Genomic DNA, 11,485 nt, shown 5'->3' with positions numbered 1-11,485 from the left:
CCCACCTACAGTCTATCTCCCTCACAACAGAAGGATGCTTCCCAACTGGAAATCAGATCAGGGCCCTTCCCTGCTCAAAACCCTCCAAAGACTTCCCAACCCACTTGAGATAAAATTCAAATGTATGATCGTGGGCTCTGAGGCTAAGCTTGCTCTGGTCATCAGCCATCTCTCCAACGGCATCTTCTACCACTTTCTCTCCTCTCTGCTCACTCCAGCCCCACTACTAACCTTCTCTCTCGTTCCTGCCCCCACGCATTTGAACGTACAGTTCTCTGTGCTAGCTATCCCGCTCCCTAGCTCTTTGTGAGCCTTGCTCCCTCATTTCTTGCTGATCTGCTGGCTCAGATGGTGCCTCTTCCAAGAGGCCTTCCTTGACTCCCCTATCTCATCCTCATTTCTTATCTCTTAACCTGACTTATTTTTCTTCATATCACTTATCACACTCAAAATTATACATGTTATATCATGCCTGGGTTATTTTTGATTGTCTCTCACCCCCATTATAATGGAAGCTCCTTGAGAACTGGGCCTGGGGCTGATGCCTAGAAAAATGTCTGGTATGTAGTAGGTGCTTGAGAAACATGTGTGAAATGACTAATGCTAAATGAATTAACGGGGAATGAAAGGAAAAAAAATCAGAGATAATAAGGGATAATCAGGGATAATAAGAAAACAAATAATTAGGTGATAGACCTAAATCCAACTATATCAATAATTACATGAAATGGTGACAGTAATTACATTAAATGTTGATGGTCTAAGTACTCAATTAAAAGGCAGAGACTGACTGAGTGGATAAAAGAGTAAAACTCTATTAAATGTTGCCTATAAAAGACCACTTTAAACATAAAGACATAAATAAGTTGAAAGTAAACGAATGAAAAAACATATGTCCATAGACAGTAAGCATAAGAAGGCTAGTGTGGCTATTTTATTTTACTTCATTCCCCCCCCCAGTTTTATTGAGATATAATTGACATATAGTGTGGCTATTTTAACACCAGGTAAAGGAAACTTCAAAACAAAGATTATCACCAGAGATAAAGACATCTCATAATGATATTAGGGGCAATTCATCAGGAAGATATAACCACAAATGTGTGTCTACCTAATAAACAGAGTCCCAAAATACCAGAGGCAAAAACTGACAGAATTAAAGAATGAAATAGACAATTCCACAGTTATAGTAGGAGAGATTAACGTCTTCTCTCAGCAATTGATAGAACAACTAGACAAAAATGCAGAAAAGACATAGATCTAAGCAACACTACCACCCCTCTTGACCTACCTGCCATCTACAGAACACTCCACCCAACAACAGAATACACATTCTTTTTTTTTCTTTTTCTTTTTTTTTTCACATTCTTTTAAAGTTTCATGTAACATACATTCAGACCACACGATGGGCTTTCAAACAAGTCTCAATACATTCAAAGGGATAAAAGTCATACAGATTGTATTCTCTGACCATAACAAAATTAAATTAGAAATCAGTAACTGTGAATATTTTCACAGAAACTCCAAATATCTGGAAATTCACAGGTCAAACCAAAACAGGGGAAATTAAAAATATTTATAATTGAATGATAATAAAATATGGTAAGTATGTTGGATGCAGTGTTTGGCGGGAAACTGACAGCACTAAATGCTTCTATTAGAAAAGAAGATCTAAAATCAATGGCACAGGGTTTCACCCTAAGAAAGTAGAAAGACATATACACACTGCTATATATAAAATAGATAACTAATAAGGACCTACTGTACAGCACAGGGAACTCTACTCAGTACTCTGTAATGACCTACATGGGAAAAGAATCTAAAAAAGAGTGGATATATGTATAACTGCTTCACTTTGCTGTACAGCAGAAAATAACAAAACATTGTAAAGCAACTATACTCCAATAATAATTTTTTTTAAAAAAAGGAAAACTAAGAAACCCAGTGAGCAGTCCCCCTCTCCCTCTACTCAGGGAGCCCACTGACGAAAGCTCTCACTTTCCACCGCTTTGTAATGAGTTTTCCCGGGTGTGTGGGGGGGGGCGGGCTCCTGCTAGGGGTCTCCTTGGAGGGTCAGCAGACTGCGCCACAGGAACCCCACTAACAACCCTGACCCGAGGCCTACTCAGGTGTGGGCACGGGCCAGCCGCCCGCAGCCCTTACCCCCACGCCCGCGCCCCGTGACCCCGCGGCCCGCGCCCCCGTGGCCGTTGGTCCGCGGCCTCCGCAGCGCCTCCCACTTTCCGCTCCCATGCGGCCGGGACCCGTGCTCCTCCTACTGGGCCTGGGCCTGAGCCTGAGCGGTGGCCCTGGCCGCCGCCCGCCGACCCCGGCTCCTCGCGGGGCCAGCGCCACGGTCCCTAGGGTGCCCGGCTCGCCGTCCGGCGACCTACTCGGCCGGGAGCCCGCCTCGGCCCGCCGCGCCCCGCCCGAGGCCCGGGTCCGCGTCCCGGCGCGGACCCAGGCGGCCGTGCTACGCTCGGTCAGGGGCGCCCGGGGCCTCGGGGTGCGCGGCGTCGGCGGTGGTGGCGTCCGCGTTGGCGGCGGCCGCGCCCGCTTCAGCCTACGGCCCCGCGCGGCCCCGGGCAGCGGCGTCATCCTGAGCGGCGGCCGCGACCTCTGTCTGCGGACCGGGCGGCTCACAGGCCCGGCGCCGCGCTGCCTCCGCACGCACGTCCTGCTGCGCGCCCGCCGCGCTGCCGCCGCCGCCGCCGCCGCCGCCGCCGCGCCCGCCCACGTGGACCTGCAGCTGTCGGCGCCCGGCGGCCGGCTCTCCCTGCGCTGGCTCGCCCGCCTGCCGCGCTCCCTCGGGCGTCTGGAGTGGACCTTCCGCCTCGGGCTGCTCGGGCCCACGGTCCCCACGGCCGCCGCTGCCGCCGCCCGCGTGTCGCCCCGCTCGGCGGTGTCGCCCCTTTCGGCTCTGCCCCGCGGCCCACGCTCCTACGCGGGCTTAGTGGCCAGAACCAAGTGTCCCACGGACGGGCCCACGCCTGTCGTCTTAGAGGCTGTCAACCCGAACACTTCCCAAGCCTTGGAGTCCTCGGTGTCCCGTCAGGGGGTCTGTGTGTTGGATCTGGTGAGGATCGAAAGGAATGACGATTCTCCCCTGCAGCTGACCCGGAAGATGGAAGTCACCATCAATGCCACGGTTAAGGCCCACTGCCCAAACCAAAGGTTCTTTGGTCAGTATTGGAAACTCTATTCCGTGGCCTCTGTATCTGACAAGCCGGACTGGACTAAACCTTTGCAAAACCCACCTTTCAAGTCAGAGAACACTCCATCAAGTATACGTATCTCCGTGCATTCTTTATCTTGGGGGGTGTATCTGCTTAATTTCTCCGTGTACATCGTCACATATGATCCAACGATACCTCTGAAGAAAGACTCAGATTCCATCTATATCATCATTGTTAAAAGTCCCCTGCAGGCGGTTATTCCTGGGGATACCAACATCACAGTTAATTTCACAGATGGACTGACTCTGAATGGAAATATGTCCTCTGATCCAGAGGCAGGAAACCCTTTAGAGGGACTTCATTTTTTTTGGTACTGTACCACAGACCCAAGAAACTACGATGGACATGAAATTACAGTGAGGAGCAAGGAAGTCTGTCTCCCAGAGCAGGTTGATCTCAGGTGGACGTGGGCCTCCGGTCCTATACTCACACTTTTGCCAGAAACACTTCACGGCGGCCGTGTGTATTTTTTCAGACTGGTGGTCCAGAAGAACGACAGAACAGCATTTGCTGATAGGACAGTGCATGTGCTCCAAGGACCAGCACCTGTAGCAAACATTTCATGTATTGAAAATTGTGATACAGTTTTGATTATAGCAGAGAGATTTTCTTTGTCTCTAGAATGCCCACGTTGTAAAGCAGGCCGTGATGTCTATCAATGGTCCATTCTGTCGTCTTCAGGTGGGAAGATGCCATTTGATTGGACGGGGCAAACAACAACAGGGCGGAACGGTGCATATTTGTCTGTAAAAGCTTTCGCTTTTCGGCGTTTCGTTGAAGATAAGTTTTGGATTTCTCTCAATCTAGCAACCTGGGGTGGATCGAGCTTGGTCTTAAGGCATCCCTTCGTTATTCACCACGTCCCTGAAACCACAGAATGCAAAATTGATCCAACTGAAGGAATTGCCTTCATTACTAAATTTGTTGTCCATTGTAGTAGGTTCAAGGATAAGAACATCGTTCCTACGTATAAAATAATAGTTCCTGATGTGCGTGGTTTTGGTGAAATCAGTTCTTTAAAAGAGAATAACTTTGGGTCCATCCTCTATTGGGGGAAGAATTGCACAGCGCCCCCTTCCTTTCTCCCTGTTGGTGTGTTGGCCAATCATTACGCCTTGAAGATATATGCTCAGGCATATAATACCTCTCTGGGAGCTTTTTCTCAGGTGACTTTGTACGCCACTGTACAGGCTCCCACTGACATAAACTCATCAAGGACTGTGCTGCAGGAGTTATTCAATTCCACTGTGGGACCAGATTCATCACTGTCTACTTTGCTTCAACAGCAGGAGTTTTTACCTGCAGGTTATTTAATGTATATTGTAGCTTCTGTCTTGAATAGCATGAAAACCGACTCAAATCTGCAAGCTGACCAAATTGGACTCCGAGAACACCTTTTCAATCAGTCTTTCATTCTTCCTATAAACACTTTGGCGGAAATTAGCCAGGTGGTCATGACTGTTACTAAATTAACGCAGAAAACCTCGGAGTTCTCCTCGCTTGCTCAGAAACTGGCCACGGTGAGGATTTGGCAAGCAAGCCGAGCCCTCCAAGAGTGTCACCAGAGGGATAAGCACATTTCTTCTGAGCAGATAGAAAGTGTAAGCACTGGAATATTAACAAGTTTGTCTAATATCCTGAAACTGATGGTTCGTCATGAAGTGGTCGAAGAGCCTTTCCATGTCGTTGAATCTCTAGCAGAGACAGTATTGGCTGTAAAAGTGCCAGAGGATAAGACCACTGCGATGAGGACGTCCAACTTTAACATGCATGTCAAGAAAACGGAGAAGTGGAATGTTACCAAGTTTTTCAGCACTGAGAAACACTGTCGAAATTGTTTTTATCCAACCCTGAACGTGAGCAGCGTTCCTAGTCTGCCTGCCAACGCTCCAATCTCTACAATGTTTTGTGAGTTTGCAGATGACCCTTTCCCTTGGCTAAATTATGGGGAAAACATTTTGACCGAGGTGGTTGGATTCCGAATGACAGGAACTGAGGCCACCGGTGACGTGATTGAGATCACACCTGATGTAGTGGAAGTGTACCTCGTCAGAAAAAACTTGAGCTTTGGGACTTTTAATCTCACGGTGGGCCCCAGCAAGGAGTCTCCTAAAGCAAATGAGTCATTGAGAAAGACGACGGGGGCATTTAGCTTTGAAGTGGACAGCAGAGCAGGGAAGGAGGTGCTGATCCACATTGTGACGGAAGTGGCCGTGTTGTTCACGGTGTTGGTGTATGCTGGCCGTCAGATCACACCCACCGCTTTGATCGCCACCTACCTCGTGCCCCATCGCATCCCCCCAGTTGCCCAAGACAGTGACCTGTTTGACCCTGACTGTACAGTGACGGAGGCCCGCGTGGTTTGCCTTCCCCCATCCCTGTTGCGGGTCATAGCTCAGCGAACCAGCTCCTCTGAGCCTACCGTCGCTGTGGTTCTGCAGGCCCCTCATTTTGTCCTAAAGCCCAATGACAAGTTAGTGAGAATTTCTGTTTTCAGCACTCAATGCTTGGACATGTATGGGATCCAGAGCGATTGGAGAGAAGACACCTGCGTTGTCGGAGAGAAGACCACCTGGCAGAAAGTGCACTGTATCTGCAAGAACCCAGGGCGGGCCAGGCGGCAGCTGGACGCAATGAAACTAGCCAACCTCCACCTGCGTACCCGCTATTTGACGGCCAAGGTGATCGTGGTCCCTAACCCCGTGGATCTGCGATTAGAGGTCCTCAAGAGCGTTACCCAAAACCCCGTGACCCTCTTCACTGTACTTTTCATTATGCTCTTGTACATAGTCCTAGGGTTCTGGGCCTTGCACAGAGATGAAATGGACAAGTGTCTTAGGGAGCAAGTGGTAGTTCTACCCGATAACGATCCTTATGATAATGTATGTTACCTAGTCACTGTTTTTACAGGAAGCCGTTGTGGGTCTGGGACCAGGGCCAATGTCTTTGTCCAACTGCAGGGAACAGAGAGTAGCAGCGATGTGCATTGTTTAAGCCATCCACAGTTTACAACCCTCTACCGAGGAAGCGTCAGCACTTTCCTCCTAACGACGAAAAATGACTTGGGGGATATCCGTTCCATCCGCGTGTGGCACAACAACGAGGGCAGGTCCCCTAGTTGGTACTTAAGTAGAATCAAAGTGGAGAATCTGTTCAGCAGACACATCTGGCTGTTCATGTGCCGGGAATGGCTTTCTATTGACACCTCTTTGGACAGAACCTTTCAAGTAACCCCCCCAGATAAGTCTCTCAACAGAATGGATTTTTTCCTTACAGATTTAAGTTATAGGCTGGGGAGAAGCCACATGTGGTTCTCTGTTTTTTCTGGTGTCATTGCTACACGGTTCAGTAGGCTCCAGAGACTGTCCTGTTGCTTAGCCATGTTGCTGTCCTCCCTTCTGTGTAATATTATGTTCTTTAATCTAAATAAAGAAAAAGAAGCGGAGTCACAAGAGGGGAAGTACCTCAGGTCGATGGTGATCGGGATGGAAAGTGTCTTAATTACCATCCCTGTGCAACTAATGATCACGTCTTTGTTCATCTATTCCCAGAGGAGACCTCAGGTGACCCTAGGGGAGGTCGCTCCTCGGAAGCATCCGTGGACACCAGCAGCAAGTGAACACTGGCAAGAACGATTAGCAAAGTGGCACACTCGTGAAACTGGCAACGCACGCTCCCGGGAGCCTGAAAAGCTTCCACCTACTAGGAGAAGTCCTGGACTTCCCGAGGCTTCTGTCAAGACCACTTCTAAAAGACGGCCCCAGCCCAAGCGAGCAGAAAGCAAGGTCTCCCGCACCCAAAGAAAAAATAAAAACGCCAATAACCCAAACGTTGAAGACAATCAAAGTGTTCCTCCTGGAGAGCACCCTCGCCAGCCCGGGGCTACACCCCTCAAAGAGAAGACCAGGATTGTTCTGCCGTGGTGTTGCGTTTATGTCGCATGGCTCTTGGTTTTTGTCACTTGTAGCATATCCTCATTCTTTATTGTATTTTATGGACTGACTTACGGCTACGAAAAGTCAATAGAATGGCTGTTTGCATCATTTTGTTGCTTCTTGCAGTCAGTTTTTCTGGTGCAACCATCTAAAATTATGGTCGTGTCAGGCTACAGAACAAGTAAGCCCAAGTATTGTGAGAACCTTCTGTGGGTTGGCAACTTTCGCTACAGTGAGATCAAGCTGCAGAGCATCACGCAGAACCCAGAGGAAATGCACAGGCGCCAGCAGCACGTCGTCCAGCTCCGAAGCTCGAGGATGTACCAGCCCCTCACTGAAGACGACATCACAATCTTCAAAAGAAAGAAGAGGATTAAGAGAAGAGCTTTCCTGTTCCTGAGCTACATCCTCACTCACTTCATGTTTCTGGCCCTCCTGCTGAGCCTGGTCACCCTCCTACGCCACACCGATGGCTTTTACTATAATCGGTTTATTCGTGACCAGTTCTCTGTGGATCTGGCGTCGGTGACCAAGCTGGAAGACATCTTTCGGTGGCTGAACAGCGTGCTGTTGCCTCTGCTCCACAACGACCTGCGTCCCACCTTTCTCCCTGAAAGCTCCTCTAAAATCCTCGGCCTGCCACGGATGAGGCAGGTGAGGGCACAACCTGGAGAGAAAACCTGTCTGCCTGCCAAACACTTCACGCAGGACAGCCTCAAAAGAGAGATTCACTGTCACCCCGAATACGGCACTGACCCAGAAGACACAAAAAGCTACTCCGGGTTGTGGAATAGAGTTAGTAAGCGGGCTGTAGACAAGACTACGAAAGGATTTACTTACAAGCCTGGAGAAAAGAGATGGGCGTACTATTCCTATGGGCTGTTGCATACCTACGGGTCAGGAGGGTACGCGTTCTATTTTTTTCCGGAAGAGCAGCAGTTTAATTCCACACGGAGGCTCAGCGAACTCCAGGGAAGCCATTGGCTGGATGAAAAGACGTGGGCTGTGATCTTGGAACTAACAACTTTTAATCCAGACACCACTCTCTTCTGCAGCATCTCAGTCATCTTTGAGGTCTCTCGGGTAGGAGCTGTGAACACGAGCCTGTCTGCGCACTCCTTCTCGCTTGCCGATTTCAACAGAAACACTTCCGCAGAAATCTACTTGTACGTGGCCATCCTCATTTTCTTTTTTGCCTACGTTGTCAACGAGGTCTACATCATCACACAAGAAAGGTCCGCCTACGTGAAAAGTGTATATAATTTGCTCAACTTTGCTTTAAAATGCATCTTTACCGTGTTGATCGTGCTCTTTTTCAGGAAACACTTCTTGGCTGTCAGTATAATTCGGTTTTACCTGTCGAACTCTGAGGATTTCATTCCCTTTCATGCAGTGTCTCAAGTAGATCACGCCATGAGGGTGATGTTGGGTTTCCTGTTGTTTCTGACAATCCTGAAGTCCCTCAGGTATTCCAGGTTCTTTTACAATGTGCGTCTCGCACAGAGGACCATCCAGACTGCCCTTCCCGGCATCTGCCACATGGCGCTAGTGGTGTCCGTGTATTTCTTTGTCTACATGACTTTTGGTTACCTGGTATTCGGGCAGCACGAATGGAACTACAGTGATATGACTCACGCCACACAGACAGTACTCTCCTACTGCGTTTCAGCTTTTCAGAACACGGAATTTTCCAGTAACCGGGTTCTCGGGGTCCTGTTTCTCTCATCTTTTCTGCTGGTGACGATCTGCATATTGATCAACTTATTTCAGGCGGTGATTTTGTCTGCCTACGGGGAAATGAAGCAGCCCGTGTATGAGGAGCCCTCAGAAGAAGCGGAAGCAATGACCTACCTGTGTCACAGACTAAGAACTGCATTTGGCTTTCTGTCCTTCAAATCCAAGGCGGAAGACCAACCCAAGTTCTTTGCCAACATGATGTACGGGCGGCCAGAGAAGAGCGACAGCCGGTACCTGGGGCTGAAGACCAGAAACATTAATGGGAAGAAAACGGTGTATCTCGTTGTGTGATCCATGACCATTTCAAGGTCCACAGGCCGGCTTCTCTCAAATGCTCACTTTCTGGGATTAAGGAACGTTTAGTGGCTCAGTTGTGCTTTCTCCCCGTGTCCTTCACAATGCACACCCCCTACGTCTGGAAGTATCCGCCGTCTTGGCCTCCCCTTCGGAACTTGAGGGTGTCAGAGTGCAGTGCAGCCTCTACAGAGAGAGGAGGAGGACAGCCTGCGAGTCCTGGGTTGATCTCCCTGTGGCTGGGAAGCTGGTGTCTTTGGTACCTGCTGCAGTTTAGAAGGTTAGAGACCCAGATCTGGGGTAGGGAACTCAAAGGCCCCCTCAGCCTCACCCCACCTTGCCGGAAGCAGCAGGAAAATCCTGCTGCTTCTGTGCCCCCCTCCCCGGGGCTGGGAGGCCAGCACTCGCGCTTCAGTGCCTCAGCCCCGCTGGCTGTTCCCTTTGCACACACGGCTGCAGGGCCTCCCCCACCCTCCCAGCTCCGCCGCCCACACTGCCAGCTGGGCCAGGGCCTTGTGACGAGTCTCAGGAGTTGCCCTCGTGCCTGGGAATGCAGGGATGTGGACCTGGGGGTCAGAGGTCTGAAGCTTCCCATCTACTTAAGGCCACTGCAAGTGAAAGATGTAAAGTGTCATAACGTTTTCTGGCCATGAGACGTGACTTTTATTAAACAGCAAGAAGGTGTGTGGGGGTGTGGGTTCACACTGAAAGATAGTAAATATTCTGTATAATGTATATAGCAATATATACATCCAGAATTTGAGCTTTGAGTTATTGATGGCCTGGTGGATTGTTTAGAAAACATTGTTTACGAAAAATAGGCTAGCAGCTGTTGGATTTTCACTCCGAAACATGCTCATTTATGTAGACGCCACTTTAAGCTTGGTCAGAATTAAATGTGAGATTTCTTCTGTGAGACCTGCAGTGATTCCTGTGAGGGGGTGTGTACACCGATGGCTCCTGCCCTCAAAGTCGAGGGCCAGCAAAGGGGGACAACAGGCAGGTGGGCAGCTGCTGTGTCCCAGGTGTTTGTTACTCACTTGGCGCCCCGTAGTCCTGTGCTGCACGGGCATGGTCATGGTACCCTGCACCTTGGCAGGTACGGGCATGCACACACGCACGTGTGCATGCGTTCCATCGTTTCCTCCCCAGGGGAGGCCTGAGAACCTGGGGTGGGGGGTGGCCTTCTCTGCCAGCTGAGATAATGAAGAGGTTTTGTGACTCACCCAAGACCACCCACACGGTTAGGGTCAGAAGGTCAGTTCTGGGTTTTCTAACTGCCCTGGTGGGACGTCTCAGGTTTGGCTGGGCTCTGGCCACCGGTTCCAAGTGAAGTGCACGTTCATGGTTAGCACCTCTCATTACCACCTGACTTTTGAACAGGTTGGGAAGGCGTAAGCATGGGGGCCAAATGTTTACTTTTTCCTGGGGTCTGGTCAGGTGCAGTCACCCATGGAACGCAGAACGGGGGAGTGTAAGCCCCAGGTGATGTGCAGGCGACATGGGGCAGGCCTCGCCCTAGAGGCTTCAAAGACCTAGGCAGACAAGGCAGACTCGGGTGCTCTGTGGCTGGATACACCCAGACATCTCCCCAAATTTAGGATCAGCTGAAGTCTCTACCCCTGTGGTGCTGTGGGAGGCCGAGGGTTACACTAATTGGCCTCGCTTCCCTGGAAGAAAGCCCCCAGGCCCACATAGCATCTCATGATTGGGAGCTGTGAGTGACAGGGTCATAAAGGCAGGGCCCAAGTGGGCCATCCAGGAACAAGGCGGGGGTGGGGGGGTGGGGTGGGCTGATTGATGACCAGGGACAGCAGCTGCAGGCCCCTCAAAGGAGACAAGACTGTCACCTTGTGGCTACAGTGAGAAGTCTAGCAGAGTCACAGGGCTGTTTCCACGCATACTGGGAGAGAGGGGAGTGCCAGGGGCCTTCTAATGATAGAGCAATGACAGGTATTTACATGGTTTAGAAATATTAGAGATGCCAATTATAACATTGTCAGTGTGAAAATTAATAAAGGGACACCTCACTAAAATGGAGTCGGGAGGCCAGAAGTGGGGGCTCTCATGCACGTACCACTCAGGCCAACACAGATCCCAACGGGAAGAGAGGTACCATTCCTCTCCGGCAGGAAGCGATGCTACCTTACTAGGCAGCAGGAGGAAGGAAGGTTTTCTCCTCGCCTGGCGACAGCCCAGCCAATAAGAGAGTGTCACAACTCACACTAGATTTCCTACTCCCAGTTTCCTCCAATGGACAGTTTGTTTATAAAAGCCCCGCCC

At 50.1% G+C, this 11,485-nt stretch overlaps 1 protein-coding gene across 1 annotated transcript; it reads left to right on the top strand.

The window, feature by feature from the left end:
* Positions 1 to 2,251: 2,251 nt before the first annotated feature.
* Positions 2,252 to 10,118, top strand: PKDREJ (polycystin family receptor for egg jelly). Its single transcript, XM_067698729.1, has one exon. The coding sequence runs from the start codon at positions 2,252 to 2,254 to the stop codon at positions 9,197 to 9,199; it is 6,948 nt and encodes a 2,315-aa protein (XP_067554830.1). The 3' UTR covers positions 9,200 to 10,118.
* The last annotated feature ends 1,367 nt before the right edge of the window (positions 10,119 to 11,485 follow it).

Source organism: Pseudorca crassidens, chromosome 11 (genome assembly GCF_039906515.1).
Source record: "Pseudorca crassidens isolate mPseCra1 chromosome 11, mPseCra1.hap1, whole genome shotgun sequence".
NCBI lineage: Eukaryota > Metazoa > Chordata > Mammalia > Artiodactyla > Delphinidae > Pseudorca > Pseudorca crassidens.
Note: the sequence above shows the minus strand (reverse complement) of the source record. Positions and strands in the feature narration are given on the sequence as shown.

What these genes read in the sequence shown, in the direction of transcription:
- PKDREJ (XM_067698729.1), top strand. Translation starts at nt 2,252, where the DNA reads ATGCGGCCGGGACCCGTGCTCCTCCTACTGGGCCTGGGCCTGAGCCTG.